Source organism: Temnothorax longispinosus, chromosome 5, assembly GCF_030848805.1.
Source record: "Temnothorax longispinosus isolate EJ_2023e chromosome 5, Tlon_JGU_v1, whole genome shotgun sequence".
NCBI classification, from domain to species: domain Eukaryota; kingdom Metazoa; phylum Arthropoda; class Insecta; order Hymenoptera; family Formicidae; genus Temnothorax; species Temnothorax longispinosus.
Genome location: NC_092362.1, coordinates 21,461,020 through 21,487,312, shown reverse-complemented (window position 1 = coordinate 21,487,312; position 26,293 = coordinate 21,461,020). Strand labels below are relative to the sequence as shown.

The following is a 26,293-nucleotide window of genomic DNA, read 5'->3' as shown; positions in this document are numbered from 1 at the left end:
GCTTTGCGCTATAAATAGCAATGTAATCGCGATGCGACCTCCGCGATCGTTTAAAGCTGAATCAAAGTCTATTACGGATGTTATCGGTGATTTGATTACCGCGCACAAATGATATTCAGACATTAATTGAAATTAGCTAATTACCCGACTTGGAGGTAGCAGAGACAACCAATTGACGCTAATCAATTTCGAGTTTTAAAATAGCGACTGTTACAAACAGCATTTCTATTTTAATTACTGTTTTATTATTAATATTATTACGCGTAACACATTATTTATTTAGTACTGCTTCATCACTATAGTATCTTACAATTATATTAAAAAAAAACTACTTTTATATTTCGACCTTTTGTTATTTTTTGTAAATTTGTCTGTTTTTGCCAAGTTAATAAGTTTTATACATATATAACATCGACCCCGTATTTAAAACAACGGGGCTTCGAGCATAAATACGAACGATGAAACCACAAGTCACAGGGTAGGGTGAGAATTACGGAACTCCGTGCAAAAGGGGTGTGATGCAAGTCTGAGTAACACCTAGTCGTGTTATATCTCGACTAGACATGGCGGCTTATGATTTTGGCCAGCGGCATCGTGCGTCATGCGGTAACCACCCTCGTCCTACTGCAGATTGCATCACGACCACGATATTTCCATTCATCTGATTGCATGACGTCGGTGGAAAATATCGCGGACTAATAACGCTATATGCATGGCCGGCATATATTTGCGATGTGAAATACGTGCCGTGCCGTAACATACACATCCACAATCGGTGAGCAAACAAATGCGCTTTACACTGCAAGGTAAATACTTAATGTAAATGGCGGAATTACAACGCTTACTGGCCGGATGTGGCGACGATAATTACATCGATAAAGCGTGTTCTACGAATCGTGAATACGTTTGGCCTTTATCGCACTGACGACTATACTTATTGCCCTCGATAGATTCGATCAATATCACATTGACAATTTATCTTTTCACGACAATATTTTCGTACTTGATCTGCGAAGCGCGACGACAAGAGTATAAATAAATGATTCGAGTTTCCCTCTGTATAATCTTCGTGTGTCACTTATCACCTTTACATTTACTTCATTTCAGCCTTGGGTTGCTCTAAAATGGAAACGTATAAACGGCGAAGTGTGGAAATGACTGAGTGAGTTATAGACATTCTATTACAACTCGAACATTTGTAGTTATAGACAAGCACACGGCCGATGAAGGAGGGTGGCGAGCGTCACGTAACCCTGTTTAGCAGCGCAAAGACTGTGTATATTCCAAAGAAAGAAAAAAGTATATATAGCGTAGCAATTGTGCGCGTCAACAACTCGATGCGATTGTTATGTCTGAGTTAGACGAGGTAGCTTATGATTCCGATTAGTTACATCCTGCGAGACGTAACAGCCACATTCGCTCGGCGCGCCATTAAATCCATTGCCGCATCACGCGAATTGCGAATTACAGTATTACGACTTTTCAATCGCGCCGCTATCCAACATATCGATATGAATTATCTCGCATTTGTAATTCGTGACGTTGCCCAGTGCTAGCTGAATTAAATTATACGCGTCGCCGAAGGCAATACGCTTAATCCCATTCTCATTATTAAACAAAATCTATCGAGATCTGTTTACTGGGACATGAGAATATGATAATGATATTTGGACCAAAGATTAAAAAAGTACATATCATTATCCAGAATTGTCATTTTTTTTTTTAGGAAATACAGTTATTTATTCAGTCTTTCCAAATTAAATGCAAATCGAGAAAACGATTAAAGTCGACATCCGCTAAGAAATTTATTGATTTTGATTTTAATTGCATCTCTAGAAATGAGACACTAATGAATTAATTAAACTTCAGGTCGACAACCTACGCTTCGATTGTGCGTAGCTAACAATAAGTGAATTGTAAGTATCACGTGCAATATCGTAAAATTAATTTCTGCGGTGTACGGAACTAACTTTATTCGTTTACCAGAGTCTGTAATAATTTTTAAATATTTAATAATATTTGTTGCATATCTCATATTCGCGTTATGAAATTTAATATCGGTAATTCTGGTCTTATTGTAAGGCGCAATATATTTCAAACAATTTCTATCATGTCCTCGTTGTTTTGTTCTAAAAATCGAAAACGCCATTTTTCACGAAGGATAACGTAAAAAGATTTTAAATCTCGCTCGCGTTCAATTCCGATGGCGATAGTAATAATAAATATTTTACTCCCGTTAAGACGTTATTCCTGTACGAGATATTGATTTCGTCGGTATTTCTTTCCGGTTTATGTCAGATCGTAAAATATTACGTTTCAATTTGTGGAACTAAAATCGAAAATCATGGATTACGAATTACGTCACGATAGTGAATAATAAAAAGTTGATTCAAATTTCTCTTTGATAGAAATTTAATGGCGATACAAATGATGGGATAATCTCATTATTTGCATGCATTTTTAACTTTTTTATCCGTCATTTTACTGTTTAATTTCACAATTTAATACAATTCAAAATAATTAGAAAGAGAGAGAGAGAGAGAGAGAGAGAATGGTAGAGAAAATAAAATGTAATACATGGATTCATTCATTGGAAATTGCAAAATTGATTTATTATCTTAATACATCCATTACAAAACTATCACATATATGTACACACAGGCACGCACACGCACATAGAGTCTCTCTCTTTCTCTCTCGACAAAAATCACTATTTAAAAATTAATTTCTTCTAAAATATTAATTTAAATTTTATAAAACAAACATGTGTCATTTATACGTGATAAAATTCGCTTTAATTAATTTTCAATCCAATTTCTATCAAATATGTATCAAATGCATATATAATAACGTATTCGTTACGCGGAGATATTCAGGAAAGCCGGTCGGCCACATTGGAATTCGCGGCGATACGTTATTAATAATAATTCCGTCCCGTCGCGGTACGACCGCGAATTTCAGGCAGGTGGCGGGCGTCAGGACGACGATCGGGCCGCATTACAATTTGCTCTTTGATGCCGGCGGCGGCGGGGAGATCCGGAAAGCGTGTCGGGCGAAATTTTCGAGGTGATGAGAGTGCGACGTAACGTGCGAATAATACGGATGTCGCCCGCGTGTCATGATCGAGCGAGATCGGCGTGTGTCGCGCTTTGATGATGTAAAATCGATACCGCGGACATCATTATCGGGGCTTAACGACGTCGGGCGTCGCGCGTCGCTGTGCAGCGCAGAATCAGTTTTATCGGGAGTCGCGTCGTCAGCCAATTAACGTAACGACGGCGCGACGATTAACGCTTGCCGCGTGCAATTTGTATGCACATACATATATGCACATATCTGTTTACGTGCATACGCCCGTGCATTCGCTTCGAATCCGCGTTATTTCGATCGACACCGATGTTGAAACAATATGTATATTTTACGATGGTACTCGGCTCGTCCTGCTGCCATCTTGCCCGCTCACCCGTCTCTCCGGTTATGCTTTATGGCTATCGTCTTTATGGATCCACCATCTGGACCACCGCGATATTTCGCCGAGTATTAAATCAATGTCTCATATGAGAAATTCTTGCGAGACGCCAATTAAGCGCTCACTCGCGATTTCGCGAATATTTCTGCATTTTGTTTCGTACAAGAAAAGCGATGTAATAAAGAGCAATGTTTTGTCATTTCTCATTCATATGATTTTCACCATACACTTGTTCTTTTATTATGACGTAAAATAAAATTTATTTCTTGCGCATAGCCTGATGTAAAATAGGACGGTAATAGGTATAATATCAGCCGGCACAGAGAGAAAATATTTATAACGCAATATGTTAGGCTTGCAAAGTTAACGTTCGATCGAATTAGTGTCAGACCAAGAAATGCTTTTACTAATCTATCGCGGAATATATAATCTCCACAGATTTCGTCGTTTGCATAATAAAAAATACAAAAATTCCGAAAACGTTACCAAGCGCTAAACGTATACATATTCATATACGCAGTCATATCTCGCTTAATGTTAGATGTGCGTTCCGCAAAGTCTTTAAGTGTAAATAAATCAATGTTAAACAGAGTATATTTTAACAAAGATGAAAAGAGATTCCAAAGGCTCTTGAATTAAAAATTAAAAATCTGTAAATTCCATTTTCACATACGTACATATTACTCAAAATAAAACCAATTACAGTATAGCGGGCTAACGTAAAGCGGGGTATGATTATATATATATCTTAAGAATCTTTTGGGATATATTTGTGAAATATTTCAAGGCATGTATACCATACAGGCGGGACCCCTTTGTTTAGTCACAAACGACCCTTTACTCATCAAACGTCCTCTTACGTGTTTTCTGACTATTCAAAGGTCTCGGTGCCTTAAATGGGAAATAGCTGAGATTCAATGGACCGATCAATTGATATATAGATATACATCATGTTTGTATCAAACAATTCCAACATTGTTAGCTGCAATATTGTAAACACAGATGCATGACGCAATCATAAATAATAATGTCCTGCAAGCGCGAGTAATAATTCAAAATTATTTAATTACCTTTAACGAGAATACAAAGGATCGTTTGTTCCTAGCATTGCGTTGCCGAGAAATTTTGCGATTAATCCACCAGTTGGGAATTATTGATCATCCTGCCACGGTAATTATCGGCGTTCTGTACTCGACGTGTCAAAGGGTTAATCACGGTTCGTACCATACACGATGAGACGGTAAAGCGACGATATGAAATTTTGTACTGTTTATGGCCGATTTGCAGAATTCTACCAATTCGATTCGTGTTTCAATAAATGGATCGGTTATAGACGCTTCGACTGCGTCAACTGCGTGTTACCAACTATATCTCCATCGAATTTAACAAAGTAGAGGATTGATCGTGTGTAATCCAGCTTTACTGGAATTATTTAGAGAGCTTCAGAGAATAGAGTTATTTAATATCAAATCCTGGATTATCCAATGTATGTATTATTAACATCATAATTTCTTAATATGATTCTCTTTTTCTACTCTCTGGGATTAAGAGAGATATACACACTGAATGATGCTATGTATATGACGAATTTATTCATATTTTGTTATTATAATGTGAGCGCTAATTAAATCATTATAATTAAATAAATACTTGAATGATATTTGATATGACAATGTATCATTACAAATTCTTATTCACGATATAATCATTCACGAAATGGCAAACTAACTTTATAATAGAATTAAATGCATAATAGTTATCATTTTAATGTTAATGTTAATTATTTGATAATTATATAATATAATATGGTAAAATGTATTCTTTTTAGTTTGGAGATTACAACCAGCAAGTTTCTAGAAATTGATATATATCGCGATAAAACGCGCATACAGTACATTGTTTCATATCTTTCCATATGCGCCTACCGCGTGGCAATCCCCGTTCTTCTTCCAGAACAATCGATCCATCGTACCAGGAAGCAGAGGGTACTTTACGGTAACTACAGGGTGACAAATTATTCAGTACACGGCGATGTCTCCGCGTTAACGATGAATGCCAACCGTTAGATATTCGCGTGATAGGACGACTCTCGACGAGCCGAGACAACCGTAAGAATTTTCGATGAGGGCCGTAATCGCCATCCGTGATTTTCGTCACTCGATAAGCGGCGGATCTGATAACAGCGTTCCAGAAATTGCTCATGTTATTTATATCTGGGAATCTGTTATATAAATTTACGCTGTTGACTTTCAAACGAGACAATTTATTCTAGTATTATGTGCACAAATCGCGCAATTAGAAATGGCATATCGAAAATCAATTGTGCAGCTTGATAATCTAAAATAAACTCGGAGTTACGTTAATTACTTTTTACTTTATACGTTAAATTATACCTACTTTATTAATTTTTTTCATTTTATTTCAGTTATATTATCATACCGTGAAAATATTCAGCATGTACGTTTTATTTACAAAAATGATTTTACTACAACATTTTCTGCATTTATTTCTTATAACTCTGTAAATTGCCAAGTATTGAGATTTTTATGAAATTCCTAGAAGAGAAAAGCACGGCGATGTGGAAATGGTTACGCGATCGAAGACTTCACAGAAAGAGCTCTACTTTTCAGTAGTTACGATGCGACTTTAGTCAGCCGCTCGCGGCGAAAGACTCGGCGATGACCGCGATGACGTCTAGACTGTGCGAACTCGCTCGCGGCGATCTTGACGACCGAAATCGATCTCACTGGCGAAATTCACGAGCGAAAGATTCTTACTTATAGAGCTGCTCATCGAGTATCCTCAAAAGGATAGCGGTTCGCCGTTCGGAAACGGATGAAAGCGGTCGGCCCGCTAGATTTCCCGTCTCGACAACGACGCTCCCTTTTTTTTCATCGTTCCTACCTTGCTGCCTCCCGCACTCCAAAGTTGAGCCCGTGGGAATTGGGGATTTGCGGTTTACCGGGAGTGCCAGACGCAAAAAACAAATGAACGGACCGCCGCCGGATGAGTAGGACATGGAATCCGGCGGCTCTACCATCGTCTCCCTTTTACAACCTCCATTTCTTCCTCGCTGCCTCTGGTTCACCTTTTTCAAAGCTTGATACGTGACAGCACACACGTCAGTTATTTCTTCCTATACCTTCCTATACTATTCTCTATTCTTTGGATACACGCAGCACGATGAATTTCAAGTAAATGAAAAAAAAACAATTGCGTTTAAAGATATATCTGACTCTTTTGTCTTTTTACGGTGTTTTGTTAATCTTTCTGCTTTGTATAGAGAAGCACATGCCGCGCTTCAGCGTCGCTGGCAGCTGTTCTTTATTTCATCCGCTTGCTTTGCAATTTAGCGATCGACAAGGGAAAAGACAAATATTCCTCAGGGACTTTTATTTTACAATTCCTAAATTATGAAATTGAATTGAGTACGAAGAAATATATGAACCGTTGTATTTTTCATTACTAACAATAAGACGTAAAAAGTTCATGGAAGCGAAGAATACGCGCAGTCATCAATCGTGCATGCACGCACCACGCTCTCATAAGTGAATCCCGCGTGCGTACGACGCATCTACCGCGGAAGATGTAGAAAGGCCCATCAAGACCGCGATAAACGAACGGGAAAAGGATATTGCTGGCACGCATGTATGCGCAGCCAGGTAACTTGCCGCCGCGCCCGAGGGAAGGAATCGCTCACAGTTTTCTTAAAGCACATCGTAAAACAGTGCCGCTCGTAAAATCGACCGGCCGTATCGCCGCGGCGGCTCCCTTGACTGCGGTCGCCCGCGCAAAAGGGCCGGCCCCGAGCATCGGGAATAAGGACGAATTCGTTTACCGATGCGGTAGACTTAGACGCGGTGGAGAGAGGAGTCGCGTCCCGAATGATCGCGGACTGAATTCGTAAGATTACAAGCGGGCCATCAAGCGGATTGAAGTGTTGCGGGCTCTAATTCAGAGTATCTCCATTGTGCTACGGTGGTACGTGATTTGCTAAAGTGCACAATAAGATCTCGGCAGTTTTGCGATAAATATACAATGCGATAAAAGTAACACATATGTGTACTTTATCCTATTCGGCAAATGGTAAAGGCCTGATAATTATCGACGATCAACGACACCTTCGTTCATCGGTGGCGACTGGACCTCGTTACGCGTGGAACGGACGAGTTGAAGCCAACGTGAGTTTTCACGTCATTAAGCACGTCGATGTAATTATGCAATTCAAATTTGAATCAATGTGCGCGTGGGTCGAGCCGGAAGCGGACCGTGTGTAAGGTTGAAAGGCAGGTGAAAGCACTCGCGGCGAGACTGGTCGGTAATGGTAATGACGGCTGTTACACGACGGTGGAATGAGATCCCACGACATAATTCTGCACACACACACACACACTTATATATCTGACAGCTGGGGAAATTATATTTCTCAACTGGCGTTTAATAAGTTTGCGCGTTGTTCCCCCGTTGATCAAAACAGGAAACCTACCCCTGTTTTCATCCCGATGAGCCCTACCGCGGTGGTGTCTTCCGCTCTCGCCGAGCCTGATTTTCGCTTCTTCCCGGTTGGCCGTCTAAGCTAGCTCGAATCTCAAGAGAAACAGAAGGAAGGGGGCGAGAATCACTCGCCCGTCCTTCTCTTATCCTTCGGTGATCCCTTGCAATTCCAGTCTGGCTTAATCCCTTGATGGTAACACGATCCCGATCTCATGTACGAAATGCTTGCTGACACTCGACCACGGCACCGCTGACAATGGCACGACGTGCTATGATATTACTTTGGCGAAGGGATGATACGCCTGTCGGGAGGGTTCTTCTTGCCGGCGTTCAAAGATCTTAATAAGATTACTCTTGCTAACGTCGTTACATTGTATTTTTAAGCGCATACGACAGCAAAATATTTATTTAAATCTTGTAAAAGTGGTACGTTCTCTATTAGCTATGCGTTTCATAATTGACGCGATGAATAACGTGAAAATATACAATGTCCACGAAATCTGTAATAGTATAACCGAAAGCTAATAATTTATTAGCTTTATTACAAGCATAATTAACACGTGCTGTGTAATACAATAGTAATACACTGTCTATCGATCATGGACACAACGCGTAACCAGAAGAGGATACGTGAGCTAATGATACGCCTACTTGCCACTCGATCACATTACAGTCGAGAGTTTAATAGAGCCACTCGACATGATGATCCATACACGCCAGGGGTTGAAGTGTACCGCGGCGACCCGATTCTGACGCCGAGCTTGAAATGCTACGGGTCGTAATCTCATCTCTTAAGGGGAATAAAACGAATTGGCATTCAAAGTGTCGCCGGGTTTAAACGCGCGGTCACCGTCGACGAAAATATGTCGTCGCCGTTCCCGTGTTGCATGAACGCGGGTCGGGGACGTTAAAACAACCGAGAACCGACGCAATGAAGGAGTTTAACGAACTTACTGAAGCACATCGTAAAGCTTTGCTTTTCCGCGATTGTCCCTATAGCTCGTTTTCCGCGAATCGGAATGCGAGGGAGGTAGTTCTGAAAGAGAAGCAAAGGGCGGAACAGCGATGAAGAAGTAAAGAGAGGTACAAGCTAGTTTCTACTGATCGTAATTGGATTGAGGAACACCGGAGTTCAACATTCTCTGATTTTCGTTTTATGACGATATCCTGTAGCCGAGCTTCGCGAGAGTACAGAAATTAAGAGTTTCTTCCAAGTTTAGCACAGACTACACACGTATATATTAATTAAGTAATAAAATAGACTTTAATATTGTGAAATAAATTACAGTAAAAGGTATTTATTAAAACATATACATAACATGACTCTAATTACAATTTTGGATTAAATTAAAGTATTAATGCACGACCTGGTATTAATATTATCGCGTGATATAAAGATATCGCCCAGACATAGTCAGACATTCAACCTGCAATCAAATGTGGCATCAACGATTAGCATAAAGATATACTAATGAACGATCGTGAGAAAACTTTAGATAGTTGATCTAGGTGTCAATGAAAAAATAATCGGGAGAATTAAACGCACGTATTAAACCGCGTTAAACCAGGCGATAGTTAATTTTACGGTGATTACACGCGTAGCGCCGCAGGCAACGTGAACCAGAAATTTTGGCCGTCGCTGTAGGCGGAATAGACGCGTGTTCGTCCGTGAAATGACCATTAGATCCAGCTGGACCGATACATCTACGCAGAATTCCGGAACAGGAGTCGCGGTAGACGGCAAGCTAAGCCCCCGTCACACATGTGCCGGGCAGGCACGTGTGTATACCGCGCGTATATGTATCGCTTTCAAACGAACCGGCACCACGTCGTCGGTGTAAATAACTTTTCGCCTACCTGGGATATGCGACAAATACCGTGTTACGTGAGCACGATATAGAATGAGTAATGAATATGGATCTAACGGGCCAATAGGGTGTGAGTAAGCCGTTGATGATTTAATGTTGGCAAGTGCCAATGACCGATTAGTTAATAAGGATTAAGTATAATAGAAGCGATTAATTTTAATTATGCTAACAAAATATATCAATCGCTTGCAATAAAACAAAAGCGTTTTATCAATAATTGGATTACATAGTATCTAGGAGGTAATATTATATTTGCATGCTGCTAAAATAATTTATGGAGATGAAAATCAATCGCTAATTAAGTGAAAATAGAAGCTGTCAGTGGCTATCAAGCCATTTTCAATTTTATCGATTATTTGATTAGATAAGATTCCAATCTCTAAGTTGAATATATTTTTTTAATAACTTTATGTATTATAATATATTTTTATTATTACATATAGATATGTTTTCTCATGTAAATTATATACCTTTTTACGGAGCAATGAGAGAGAAATGATGTAATAAAATTTGAGAAATAATAAAATATATATTATTTCTTTTATAGCTGTCTAGACATTAAATTGATTGGAATTCATAAATATGTATTAAACTTGGTTTATAGATTAGAATAATTAGATACAAATCATTGGGGGATTAGTTATTTGGTAACAACATTCATATTTTGTAGCTAATAAACTTGCTGGATTTGCTATAAAATGTATATGCAAATTTGTGTGCGCCATTAAATTATTCCTCTTCAAAATTCTATCAACGTTTATTCACGGTAAAGTGGCAGGTATAATTGGGCTAACCGACGATAGTTTATTTCTCGTCTGACTGTATGGCTCGAACATGTCCGCAATGTAATTTCAGATAACCGACACGCGCGCGCGCGCGCGGGCGCGTACGATCTGAACCGCGGCTGTTCCAGAAATACATAATTTACTAGCCGACGATGCATTCTGCGCGACCAGATTCGTTACGGGCGCATCCGTCATCGTTCGTTTAACCGATCGACCGACGCCGGCACGCGACGCACACGGTGATTAATCATGTAAATTCGCCGGCGCACAATTGGTGCGCCGGACAGGGACACCGATAAAACCCGGCTCTGGCGACTGTAAAAAATTCATAAAATACTCTTCCGTACCAAGTAGCGCGACGCCGACGGGTTTCGTCGATCGATATCGAAATGTCGCACGCGGGTCTACTTCGACGGGAGAGAGAGAGAGAGAGAGGGGTCGCGGTATATGCCGGGCGTCCCGACGCTCACGCGACACAAACCGTCGACCGCCCTTGTGTACGCGTCTCTGTCACGGGGTGTCTCCGCCATTTCCATGCGCCGCTTCAATTTCGTCGGTTTCGTATGCCCGGGCTTGCTTAAATTTCAGAGCACTATCCGGGCGCCGGCGTGTACGTCTCTCGCACCTCTTTCGCACCGCAAAATCGGCGCGACATCCGATATACATCGCGCACGCGGGAAATACGTCATCCGTCTTTCCAGACACGTTGCGACACGAGAGAAACTGGGATGAGTACGCGAGTATCAAAGCGACGATGTTAAACTAATGATCGCTTCGTATTTCCAAAACAAAATGTGGTAGAATGCTTCTAATTCCAAATTAGTTTGCAAATGTAATGAAAAAGTAACTTGAGACTCTCGATAATAAACCAGCATAAATTAGCAAATTGTGGTAACGAAAGGGCTATGAGAGTACAACGCGGTTGTTGGTGCGTAATTTTACAGATTAGAAATGATTTATTTTAATTTTCACGATATAACATTCCGAACGTTTCGGCTTCACATTGAGCCATCCTCAACAGTGTAAAAATTAGTAAATCTATTTCTTACACGTTCTCCGTTGTGCCAAAGGTCTTGGGAAATGCTTTATGAAATAAAATTTTCAAATCGATGGCTAATTAACAATATATTGAGAAACGAGCATGTTGGAAAATATATAAATAAAAGATACATAAATGTTAGATATAGTTTTCCGGTAATACACCGATATATTGTGAGCTACAAGCTCCCTTTAAGCGTCCAGGAAGTAGCGGAAGTGGGGCTCGAAAGTTCCACGACGCCGGATTCGCCGTCGGTAAGAAGCCGGAGAATCGCGAGGCTTTTCACAACGAAAGATTTCTACTCGCTGGCCGGTGTAATAGCTTTTTAGTTACCTCGCGCACACAGCGAGTATTCGAGTTCTGACGGTACGGAGTAGCAATTACTCCGCGAACTTGCGCCGCGCCAGTGGGGTGGGATGGGCGAACAAGTGGGCATTCAACCGCGGGTGCGCAGCCAAAACAATTCCCGCGTTCTTGAAAACGCTTTTCGCAATGTGCCGCGGGAAGAGTTATGGGAAAATTTTCTGTATCCCGACTCGGTCGCGCGCTTACCTCCGCTAACTTCCGGCGTGGAGTTTTGATTCATTTCCGCGCTTCCTGCGGTGAAATGTATCAGACACACAGAACGAGAAATATATCAGACGCGGAACGACGTCTCCCTCGGTGCGTAATTGCGCAATTAATAGAATCACACGTTTGTAAATTATTTTACCGCGAGTAGCGATGTGGAGATTGGTCGATTGGGATTTGTTATAGGTGTCAGAAAAAAATCTCGAGCCTCTCTTCCAATTCTCGCGTTTATTCCGCAGAGTCTCGGCCGTTAGCCGACGTAACACGTCGGAGATCTCGTGCGACCTCGACGAAGCGCTTGTATTACCCTCCAGCACGTGAAACCGTGAACAAGATATTACTGGCGGGAAAGTAGCATGCCAGACACGTTACATTTCCGGCGCATTATCGCCGACAAGGAATTCAGAGTTTAATGCATTTTGCGACTTCTGCCGTCTGCTAACGCGCTTCCTGTCGCGAGTCTCGCGCTTTACCCCGAGACGTCTAATTATGAGTCGCATTTTTCAACGAGACCTATTTCAAGAGACCTTATCTAATCGCGTAAGTACCTGCCAAGGGTGTACGAAGAGGCGCGTCGGTGTAATGCGGTTTGTAGCCTGGCAAGTTAATTTCGCCCGACGATTCCACACGCGCGCACACGTTATATTTTAACAGGACGACGATGCAACGTAAACAAGTTTTCCAGCGTTAAAACTGCCCCGCGGGCACTGACCGACTTCGGGTACCTCGAATGTAGTAAAGAGCATCACACTGGGATCGTCGACTTAACGACCAGTCGTTAAAAAGCTTATTGCAACTGTCCCGTGAGAAATGAATACCATGAAAATTATTAACTTTGGGCATGGGCTAAATATGTGTCCTAACATTGCGCGGTATGATTAAATTTTTATCATTCAACTGGACATTTACGTGACGTTAGCAGTGACTCTGAATAAAAATTATAATATTCGTCGAGGACGTTTTTCATATTAAAATTTTGGATTCTACTCAATCTTCAGAATACATAATTAAACCATTGTATGATAATCTGTGTGACATACTCTATATTCACGGCGAAAAAGGATAAACGATAAATTATTAACACGGAGAACTTGAACTGCGCTCGAATCGAAAACGCCAGAATTATATATACTGTTTATTGGATAAAACATGTTGCCCGCGAATGTCGTTTTTCTTCATGGTATTCACTGCAGTTTTGATAGAACTGAATATGGAATGTTTTGTTTAATTGAGTAAAAGCTTTTGTAATTTAATATTTAATGCACTAAGTCACAGTTAAACAGACTGATTCATATGTTGAAACATGAAATTCACCCCTACAGAAGTTATAAAACATTATTCGCGAGCTTATTATATTGTAAACAAATACATATTCTCTCGCTAGTAAAAATTATATTATGCACAATTAAAAAAATAATTTCAAGTTTAAATATTTTTTAAATGTCTGTCAAATAAACTGCAAAATTATTATTGCAATTTTATTGTACAATCGAATTTTTCTTTATTACGTTCCACATAAAGAGAGAGATAGAGAGCTCATACATTTGTATATACATATATCGAACAGTTTTAGAACAAAATAAAAATTATCTCGATACACTGTAAGCTGGGCATTAAAATAAAAATACTTGAAAAAGTTACTGATGCCAACACTGCTAAGACTGTATATATGTAGAAATATATTAAGTTTATTGATTTCACGTTGCATCCGTTGGTTCTTTATAAAATTAAAAACTGTTCCAATTTGATTAAATCCAGGTTTTCAATGCCTTGCTGGAAATGTCGGCTTAACAAACTTTGTTAAAAAGCTGTAATCCGCATTCATCATACTTGCATGTGTAAGGTTTTACTTAATAATTATCTATTACCGCATTAAAAATATAACCAAGTGCGCATATGTTTTATTTTACACTACTTGGGTATTATTAAATGACCCTTGTACTTTACAAAAAAAATATGTATACTTTTTAAAAAATATAATACCTATTACAGTTTCTTTGTTAAAAAAAAACTGACTCTAAACAATTGATGAAATATAATAAAATACTCTAATATATTATTTGTTGCAGAAAATATAAGTCACATTTATAATAATTTAGAATTCATTATTGCTATTTGAATAAAATATTTGTTTCTGTCTGTGCAACTCGTTTCGCTTAAAATCCTACTTTTTGAGCGTATTGTAAATTAAACTTATATGTATATATATATATATATATATATATATATATATACAAATTTCAAGCGTATAATCGGAACGTAGATGCGTGTATATGTGTGTGCGCAGATGAATTTTTTTTTGATGAAAATGTGTTTTGCAATATAAAGATAAATCCATGGCGATATACGTCCATGATTCACGTCTTTAATGGTTTATTAGCCGTCGCTAGTTGGTTTGCGTTGTAACCCTGTCCGTGTGGTAATCTGGATGGCTCTCTTTACGGCTTTTCGTAATATCGTCACGCGAGGATACTAGGCCTCGTGATTTCTACTTTTCTCATTTGCGGTTTATCTCTGGATTTCCGTAAGACTCTACTGCCGTTACGGCCGCTCTATAAAGCGCGCTACTCTCGCGGACACCATTCGACCATTTTGATAGCCCATACAAGTTATGGATCGTACAACTTTTCCCATGTCAAACTGTCGGAAATTATATCGCAAGACATAACATGTCTTCGAATGTCCGATATACTTTTTTATTTTTGAAAAGAGCGCGTTAAAATTTTATTCTCTATAAATTTATCACACGCAAATCGCAATGCGATATTTATGGGAAATTTAATTTAAATCAACATGGTCGTCTCTCACTATAGTTTGCGATATAAATTTCTTAATTTTCATCAAATACAATTATATAATTGGTCAATATCAGACGATCGACGCTAGAGACATGTAATTATCCGTTGTTGATTGTTAATAAATACCATTATGTATAGCAAATCTAGTGTATTACAGAATAGAGCAAGATTTATTAGAATATGTACTCTTGCATTGTTTACGCAATGCAGTGTAAAGTGTAGCAATGTGCAAAGTGTTAAGTAAATGCATAAAGCACCAAAGGAAAATTTCCAGATTGACGAAAACGCGCCGGTGCACAATACAAGTCACAAAATATTTCACCGTTGCGGCAGAACGTTGACTCTCCCGATGTAGTAACATATTTCCCGCGTTTGATCGATAAGGCCAACTATACGGGAGGTAACGTGGTTACAAAGGTTTATAAAGTAGCTGCAGCCGAGAGACTGAATGATTGCCTATCAAGCATTGAGAACGTTTCTTTTACGCGGAATAAATCTTCGAATACGCGTCTCGCGAACATGGTGCAACTGCAGCTCGTGTTTTGAAAATGGTAATGCCACCGGTGCTGAATTTCAACTAAGGTATACCGTAACGATGCATAGAATCAAATTTCTTAAATAACAACGAGCGTATTGTCTCAATATTATTGTAAACCTAGGAAAACTTTTGTGGAGACGCGAATTGAATCATAACGAAAAATATCAAGCTTGCAGAGAATGCAGACAAAATACATCTCGAATCGATAACGTGTTAAATTATTGATGAAACCGCTAATTTCTGTAATGTATTAATCGTTAATAAAGTTGATAAATCTTCCGATAGCGATCCACTCTGGTTATAATATCATTAATATCGTTCAATTAATACCGTTACAAATGAACGTAACACGGCAAAAGTGGCGATGCTCCAAAAACGCGTGTCAATATTTAATTCATTGGCGTTTTAACGCAAAATTCTCGCTAGAGCTTTGTTTGCGGCAGATTTTATCGACCAGTGCTGGTTACGCGCGATTATTAAATTAAATCGACTTGGCTCTCTGATGCACAACGGCGCATTGTTATCGGCGCAATCGACGGTGGAGAAAGTTTTATTATCGGTTACCGTATTTATATACACACATGAAAAGCATCTCGCGCAAGCAAGCACTCCGGTATTTATGCCACGACAGCGGTACGGATGAATTTACCGTTGATTCACGAGCGATTGTGAAAAGAGAAGTATATGGTGATATGCACGCGTCGCGCCGCACGCAATGCACCGACGCGGACGTTATTTCACGGTGGGACGCGTTGGAAGGCTATGAAACATTCGAGATGTTAAAAAACGCGGTTGCGTTCGACGCGCGTCGACATATTTTGGCCCGGCTTGATCGATCGCGGTTTATCGGGCAACACGGTTACGTGTTATACGGTTATAGCGCAACAAGAATGCGCGGATAGGTCGAATGAAGCTCGCGGGGACACGCGGGAGTTTGCTATGACACTGGTGGTGGATATACTGAGTAGTTTTCGCCGTGCCGATCGAGCGTGAAAAACGCATCGGCGCGCAATAAAAGCCACGATACATCCGTAAGCGCGATGCGCTAAAAGGCGAGACCGGCGCGCGCGGCTTGTATATTCCGCGGCGGCTTTTATCGCCCAGCCGGGCGTGAGAGCTGCATTGATCGCATATCAGTTGGTATCACGTTCGACATTTTTATGGAAAGTAATGCGCGGCTTGAAAAAAAAAAATAGAGACGCGACGTCGAATTTTTCTTCACGGTATTTATCCGCTAAACGATTGGGATTCTTTCTTTTGCCGGAAAACACCGGCTCTGAAAATGGCACAGGTGCCGGCAAAAATTTCCATCACCCATAACAAATTTTGCTGGGTTTTTTTTACAACAGAATACCTGCAAGCGAGAAAAATATTACGCCGATAGGATATAATGTTAAGGTTTTATTAATAAACCAAATAAAAAAGTAATGTACGTACCTCATTTTCCTGGGACGTCAGACACGGATTTGCTGGAATATCGATTTACTCGCCGATATTACCTTAATGCTTTCGATTCTATTAGATTCACGTTTAGTGCTCCTGCACTTGAGAGATTGAAGCAAGTAATAAAACAGGCCGTATATTATGTGACATTTTTATTCGAACATGGTTTATCATGTTAAGTACATAGTTCCAAGCTTATTGTGTTTGACCATCTCGCACGATTTCACAATTCGCCCCGCCCAAGACAAGTCGATCCACTGTATCCACGTAGGCGAACACGTATCTCGGAGAAAAAATTCCCCACGAAATAGGTAGTTGATGCGTCACGATATCGCTGGTGCTTACAGGAGCGAGCAAAGAACGGCGGACATGCAGTGCAAATTCGACAATATAATTCATAATTTTAAGCTATTTCTTGATTTTTAAAAGAAATATGTTTCGCGCTTTACGTTGAACGGTCGACATAAATATGATTGTAAATAAGATTGATCGTTAATTGTTATTATACGGAAGACCGTAAGTAATATAAATCACAGAGCAATCGCAATAATAGTCGGATAAAAACAATTAAATTAGCCATCGGAAATAGAATTCCCCCTAAACTTTCGGCGAGTCGCTCGAAAAACACTCCGCGAAAAACACTGGCGATAGCCAGTTTCCACCAAAGAGTAGCGTCGAAGAAGGAACCCCCAAACTTTCGACTTTACGTTCGTTCACGCCGCTCGCGCGGAGAAGGGAGGAGAGTCCGAGAAGGCGAGGGTGTAACAGGTGGCACGTTCTCCCCCATGCCCTCGGCAGTTTGCCTCGCGCGCTCTTCTTCTCGACGACGACGCGCGATTCAGCTACGAGCCGAGTCGAGGCTGCCACGTCGTCATTATTGACCCGTTCCTCCTCCACGGCGAAGGGGTTTACTAACCCCGGTCGTCTCTTGGTGCCGAATGAATTCCCGTTCACGGTCGATCAAAGAACCGCCCGCGAGGTTCTCGGAGACCTCTTGCTCGAGTGCTCGCGCGCCGCTCCTCCGTAATAAAGTCCGACCCGCCTCTTGTATACACGCGGTGCCCGCGGAATAGAGATTGCGTTCTTCCGGAACCGAGAGCTCCGAAAGCTCCGAAAGCTCCGAGAGAGCGCCGGGCGAAAATTCAAAGATTCGACATCGTGAAACAATTTTATACTTCAAAATGTAATACGCCGTGCGTCGGTACGGTAAACGCTCCGAACGTTCCATTATACTTCGAAATGTAATATGCGCTGTAATCCCGCAATGGATATGATCATTTCCCGGATCGTACGTTTGCAAAAGAAGCGGGTTTTAGGGGAATTCGCCTCGGGAATAATATTACCGTGTTACTTGAACGCGAACAGAAAACTCCGGGAACGTTAACGGATACGCAATTTCTCACAACGGATACGAATGAATATTCCTCGTCGACTCGTTCGAAATGTGTAAAGAGTTACCTACACAACCCTAGTACGTTCTACAGTTTCAACATTTATATCCGCCGTCGGAGAGTTTCAAGACAACGTTCTCAGGTAAATTTCTCTCCTATCGTTCACCATCCCGACGCGCTGTCCCCATAATATTCTTCGCAGGAAACCTCTTGTCGCGAGGAACGGCGTATTTGGGTCGACTGGCTCGCAGAACATAATTTCACGACGCTCGGTATTTACCGTCGTCGACGGATGTTGAAATATTCATGAAACGCGAACATCCGCCGCGTCCCGCGCCATCGCTCTCGCTCGCTCCTAGTAGCAGTCTCCCTCTCGATGGTCCCTATTGTCTACCCTGTGTTACACGCGCACATCTTCTCTTACCTCTTCATCATCTACGTCATCACGCACGCCTGGACGCTAGCCCGGAAAAGTACTCGCCGCGATCGCGAGTGCTCCTCGTTTTCTTCCTGGACATTATGCTTGCTCATCTGTAGTCTAATCCCCCTCTCTCGACGAGTTTTTACCACACATGCACGTAAAACGGAGGTGCGCACACGCACACATACGTATACACACGCGAGAAGAAGCTAAAAGCTCACGCGACCTTCGTCGTCCCTCCGCAAAAGAGATTGGCAGCACAATGCACAATTATCGCGCGCGGCGTTTCTTCGTTGACACATTTCCTTTGCGAGAAAATGGGAAAGAATGGAGCAAAGGGTCGTAGTCGTTTTTCTTTTTCACCTCGAATCGACACCATCCTCGCTGCACTTGTATATATTTACAAAAAATTACGTATGCTGATGCGTCGCGCTCGTGAATGTGGAATGGTGTATATCCACGGTGTCTGCCTTAAACGAATATATATTCGGCGCGCATCTCGCTCTCGCGTGCCACCTCCTTTCTATCTTAGGAATTAAGTGTCTATCGCGTAAATCTAAACTGCAAAACACCGTATGTTTCTCTCTCTCTAGCCGCGTATCTTTTGTGTCTTTGAGCGCTTATCAAACGTCACGTGCGTGCACACCTTTGAGAATCCGCTTGCCGGCTGAGGAGGAAAGCGTTTTTTTGTACATGTCGATGAAAAACTCGCGGCATCTTACGCAATACTACAATTAGCGCTCTTGTACAAATTTTTGTTAAATGTAACCGGTTACTAGTAAAAAGTAACAGTGAACGCACGCACACCTATCCACAAGTATATACACACATAAAAAGCGTTGCACCGCTCCCTACTTAGGCCAACGATATTTGTTTACGTCGTTTACCGACAAGCACTATTAATTTATAAAATGCTATTTCGGGTTTTAATAAAATGACTTGATTCGATTAATATCTATAGTGCACTTTGTCATTTGTCGCTCACTTTGCTATATTTTTATACAAAAGCTCCATGATAAGACTGATGCAACGTTTTCCCCGGTGTGTATAACATGAAATGCATGCGACCAGTTTCAATCCTGCTCATCATGTATAATGCGGCCATATGAAACAGATTGTATATCCATTAAACAAACTCTACATTATTTAAATAGTTTAGTAAATCGAACATTCGTGCATCCGTGAATGTAGTCTTGTGAAAGATTAAATTGTTTTCGATCTGCAAATTTCGTTCGATTAATCGCCCCGGCGATATTCAAGATTTGAAACAAATTCAGTAAATAATGTAAGACAAATTAACAGCGGAACAATAAAAATACACATCAGTTGAGCATCTCATTGGCGTTTAATAAAACTGGAGTAATAAACTTGTTTAAATAATGGCAAAGTTATATATTGATGGATCGAGGGAATCTGTGTGCGCGTCAAACAAATATAGAATATTTTTAGAAAAATGAAAAATTTAATTTTTAGCTCCGCAATTTCTCGATCCTAAATTGGAATCCACTCCATCATCGGGCGAGCGCCTAATTGGTGCGTCCACTCGCTTGATGATTAGGCGGTTTATCTGGGGCGGTAATTAACGTTGCCATTATTAGCGTGTTAGTCTCGTTAACCTCCGCCCACATTATGCTCCAGTTAAAAGCGGCGCGTACGGATATCCGATAAAAATAGCAATCGCGGAATCTCACGCGACGGAAATAACAATTAATGAATCAAGAATAATTAAATCGGGATTTGGTGAAATTAATTTCGAGGTAATCAAGATAATCATCAAGTACCGCATCGATAGCTTCACACTCGAGGCTCCCATAAATTTAAATTAGCGCAGAGAGTCACCGTCCGCGAAGTTACTTTCTATTAACGCTCGGGGAGAATTGATTAAAGCACTTGCGTTTGCGAAACTTTTACGTGCTGTACCCGGCGATTTTTGCACATATTCAATTCTCTCGGTCCACGTGCCCGACGAGGACGGAGATAATTCGTCGGACGATGCATACCACGACGAATAAATCAGCCATAGCGGGGAGTCAGGGATCGCTAATTTGTTCGGAACACGCGATGACGCGTGTCCGAATCGTCGTGGAATCGACTTTTTCTACTTTGTTGAACGGCTTTTCTCTGGCTCCCTTTTTTCTTCTCTCCCGTTAGCATTTCTGTCATATCTCCGACATTTAATAAACTTGATGTACACGCTTGCTTTGCTCCCGCTTCAGAAACAAAGAGTCCAGTAATCAGGAAATGCCATTTGGCTTGTAAAATATTTATAAGCGATCGCGTATTACATGATTATCGTTAAGATTATGTTGTAATAAAGTAATTTTTTTTTTATTTGAACCCATTTGAATCGTTACATTCAGCAATTTGATGAAATAAAAGCACATCATATATTTTTTGCGATGTCAAAATGTTACAAACAGCAAAGTGTGAGATATAACTTGAACATACCTGTATCAAGTATATCTGCATATCCTTTTTACGTGAAATATTATCTTGATTAAAAATGTAAAATATGGAAATATAAATCATGTTTCTAATTAGGATTTATTTACGAGAGAGACCGGGAGCTCGTAATTTACGTAAATTAATGCATATGGCTGGAGTGAGGGAGGCAGTGAACATCTCCACGCGTTCTTTTCACCGAATGTTATGTCCGCTGTTTCCCGAAATTGCTTGAATAGTCGCCATTATGCGGCGTAGAATAGATTCGCATTCGGAGGGAATTGCGATAATTTGTGTGATTTGTGTGATGATCGCGGAAACAAAACGTCAAGAGAGACAAATATAAATACGTAAGAATATCTTCGTAATTTGTTCGGGGCACGCGAAAACACGTGCGTGACCAACGGGAGTTCGGTGAAGTTTTATTTTTCTCGTTTGCCCCGTCTGTACTTTTCCTTAATTTCGTACGTTTCACCGTGTTCACCATTCGTCGCAACGTGTGTACTAGCTCCGGTTCGGTTTTCACGGGAAAGGTTCGCTTTCGAAAATACTTCGTGTTCTCCCGCGTAATTGTATCGTAGTTTCTTCGTAGACATCCGTAAGAAATTCTTTGAAGAAGATGTAAGCGAGGAAAGGTTAATTTCCTGAACATGACGTGAAATATACTCTACGTCATACGTAACAAGAGATACAATGTAAATAAAGAAATTTTGATCAAGTTGAAATTTTTTTCTTTATATAAAATAATTCTTTGTGCTTCCCAAAATGCGATAGTGTAATGTGATTTGTTTATAGAAAAACCTTTAAAATCATACATGAGAATATGAAATCTCTCTGTGAAATATAAATCATGAAAATAAAGGCAAAGAATAAAACCAAGTTTTGCCGCTGTAGGATTTTTCGATACTTTTAGATAAGCGCATCATAAACGATCCAATCTAATTTTTCAAAACGCAACGCACATGTAAAGTCTTGACTTAGCCTTCTCTCGACCCACAATACGAGTTGCCCTCGCTACACCGCTCGTCATTTGTCGCAGCATTTCGAATCAAAGTCACACAGCACTACCCTTCGTATATGATTACTTATAAAAAATTCAGTGCCGAATTCGCCACCCTTAACGGACGCATTTTATCATTCGATCGCGGCCGCAGGCACTCAACATGCTCTCAGTATCGTCACTCCACCCTTGTTCTCCAACACAACACTGTCGAGCGACGACGAGTCGCGCCATCGGACGCACCTGAGCGTGATGTTTCGACGTCTTGAAGTGGTTTCGGGACCGTCTGAATAATTCCCATCGAGATCGTTGTTCGGCCAGCTGCTTCCGCGTCGGCACGTTGTGGATTTCTTGTTCGGACGATTCCTCATCGCTGCCACCGTTGTCACTGACAACGCTGTCATCGTCGCCGTCAACGTCACTATCGGTCCCCGGAAAATGATGGGCCGCAACGGCTAGGTCGCCAGACTCTGCAACACCCAAGAAACAATTAGAACAATTAGTGGTGTCTCTCGTTAAAATGTTTGATGGAGGCAGCAAAAAGATTCCACTTGGCCATATTGTACGCGAATTAAAAGACAACAAATTCAACGGCTAATTCGTCTAAGAGACAATGAACGTTAACGAGAGAAGGTCGTCGTTAGCGTCCTTCGGATGGCGTAATACCACTTTCGGCATTTTAACCGTCCCCTCCTCCTTCACTGGACCATTAGTCCATTTTTCTGCTTGATGTGACTAACGGCGCGCCGTCCCATTCGAATGTTACGCACAAAGTGCCGACGCTGAGTCGTCGCGACGCGGCTATTAGGGCCACTTCTCCACCCTCTCTTCCTCCAATATCGCAAATGCGAAAACTTTTACGCGCGTGAAGCAATTATTAGCGTTTATCGTATCCGCATAATATCGAAACTTGCTATTGCGAGATCCATAAAAATATGTATTATATTTTTAGAGAGAGTATAAATCATAAAATATTATAGCCAGAGAGATATATTCTTGGAAAGTGTAGACAATTTAATGTGGCGATGGATCGAAATTGTTATATAAATGGTACGCTTTCTATCCCTTCTTGTTATCTCACTGTGATACAGTGAATTAATTGAGTTTTTCTATTCCTCCATTTTCTGCTATTTTTTAAGCAACGTGTATTTTTGACAAAATTTGCAATTCTGTCTGGCCTCAATGAAAAAAAAAAAAAAAAAAAAATATTAAATCAACGAGATCGCCGCTAACAAGAGATTCAAGATTAATCAAATCGTCGAAACTGATGTTTGCAGAGACTCTCGTCATTTATTTTTCTAACACGATAGCATTTGTCTCCATGTGGAAGGATTCAGGCTTGTTTAATTAAATTTGCTAGAAATGAAAACAGTTTTCGATAACCATAACTGTATGAAGTGCGCTGTATGAACGTGACTACGATACGTCCAACTCACGAACGAAAAGTACACGTAAATGATAGCTATAAAAAAATAATGTATCATCGCGATATTATATCTTTCAGATATTTCTGTTCTATTGCATTTGTTATCCCAGCACTGCTAATATTAATTACAATGAATAATTTCTGAAGCTGATAAACTATCTTTGATTTAAAAGAGACAAGAATAAAAACGATTTTAATTATTGCAAACTGGTAATAAATTGATAACATTTCTTTCTTTTTCTTTCGCTAAAAATCTTTCGAATTCAAACAATTCGAATTCAAACAGTCAGTTACTTATATCTGCAAAAATGAAAATTTCCACGGAATCCATCATCTACCGCTATAAAGGCAGAGATCAAGCGGCTATAAAAATGAGACTTAAGCCCCGAAGGACGGCGGCGCCGGACGATTTTCCAATAACAATACGACCGTGGAATGGCGGCGCTATCTTTAATGACACCATTATATTATCCCTCACACGAGTCCGTGTATAAAGATCGCCATTGCCGATCGCAATTTGCGCGATCACCGATATTGCGCCCGAGCCGTTTCGCATCGTTGGATATTAACGTTGCAAATCGTCCCCTCCTCTACCCGTCGTCTACTCATACTTCCAACCCTATCTTCCTTTCCACCCTATATGTATAGAACTCTAGCTCGCTCCTCCCTCCCTTCTCTCTCTTCTCAAGGTGCTGTTAATAGCTGTTCGAAGTTCTATCGGGGACTGTACGCAATCAGCTGCTAATTGGGGAATGATTGGAGGCGCCTCCGCTGATAGTATCGCACCCCTAACTACCCCTGCTGTACTGTTATATAACCACCAGTCAGTATAAATGCCCCCATAAATGTCAAAGCAGGCACATACGCAACTCGAATCGTTTTGCGGCATTGTGCGAAATAAGCAGCGACCACTTCGTTTATTTGCTGATGTTGTTTTATGCTTGATATTAAATATGTACAATATCTGCGTATTTTAAGAAATCAGCAAATGGTGTTGATAATGATAGGTCTTCACTATGAATAATTTTAGACATTATAAAAAAATTCTTAAAATGTGTGTGTGTGTGTGTGTGTGCGTGTTTTGTATTCGAGTAAAACCAGTAACTTTCTTCCATTGTTACATATAGAAAAGTGTATTGTATATGACAATATATTTTATTTATATACTATATTATACTATAACTAAAACTATAATAATTACTAGTTTTATTATAAGTATTAACAACTAATTCAGTTTTATTATAAATAACTTTTTTTTTTTTGATAGTTTATATATTTACATGCGTCCAATAATAATAATTAAAAAAATATTAATATTTGCTTTACATTTCATGATGAAAGCAAGTTTTTTCAACAGCTTTAGAGAGTCGATCTCTGAATGGGGTAGACGATGAAAGCACGCGAATGGACGTGTCGGCGTTATTGGTAAATCATTTATGATGTCTATCGGGTCGCTTTTCACTGTTTTATCTATTTATGAGGCTCCTCTTTCGTGCTAGAGTTATGATGCTCTTATTTCAGCGCGAAATGCGGGTCAGCCAACGATCATGAGTTTTTGCGTTGCGCCGCGTGGGAGAAAAGTCCAATTATACGTTTCCGCATACGAGCTGGTTATTAAAGGAATATACGTACACGTTTAAAACGTCTAAAAAGAGAATTATTATCGAAACGAGAAACCAAAGTGCAAATAATGGTAATATAATTTTAATAGGTACTTTGTATCGCAACAATTTGAAACGGGGATCAAAGGGAAAAATGTTATTTTTACTACCTCTTTATGTTTCCGTATATGAATATTAATAGGTGAGAATCGCAAATTTATTCTAAAAACATTTAGATAGATTAGGATACATGTCCCTTTCGGCTTTAAATTCTCGAGTATCATCGGTACTGTTTGCGATGAGTACGTAATATTTACAAATCGATAGTAAAAGTCTTTTCGAAAATAATACATGTTCAACTGTTAATGTCCGTAATTTTATTCGTGTAAAATATTTCATATCTTTAAGACAATTTTCACGTAAAGAGACTTTTGTGCGTGTTATTTCACAATTTGTAGAATCTTCAAACAAAATTTCCTTTATTGACGGAAAGACGTACAAAGACGAGGGAAAACGAAGGCGACATTACATTAACCCTCGTTACGCGTGTTCGAACTCCGACACGCTAAGTATTGTCAGAAACACATGGAGGGTTAATAATTGGTCTGTCTCACTTTCTGGAAACAAGGGGCTCGTAAAACTAATTTCCGCATTTTCGCGAATACACCTGCGAACGAGCATCAACGATGATTACTACGGAGGATCCGACGAAGGGATTATTCGCAACCTTGACAAAGTCGCTTTGTTTGTTATAATCTAGTGCTTAAGACCAGAATATTAAGTTAATAGCCTACTTTGAGTTTGCTATCTCCTGACGGACATAATGCCCATCAAAAGATGTATGTTGACGGTAATAATGATTACTTTATAACTGTACATACATTACGTACATAATGTAGAGTGTAATCATCATTAAACGGAATCAACAGAATCCATTAAAACTACCGCTATGCATGTTTAATTAATTAGAAATGGTATTTCCATTAACTTTTACAGTTAGCACATCTT

At 40.1% G+C, this 26,293-nt stretch overlaps 1 protein-coding gene across 1 annotated transcript in view; it reads right to left on the bottom strand.

The window, feature by feature from the left end:
- Positions 1–17,141: 17,141 nt before the first annotated feature.
- LOC139812754 (uncharacterized) overlaps positions 17,142–26,293 on the bottom strand; it is a 42,816-nt gene continuing 33,664 nt past the window's right edge. Inside the window, exon 3 of the mRNA XM_071777833.1 lies at positions 17,142–22,728. Within this exon, the coding sequence (XP_071633934.1) occupies positions 22,714–22,728 (15 nt within the window). The 3' untranslated portion in view covers positions 17,142–22,713. The remainder of the gene's footprint in view (positions 22,729–26,293) is intronic.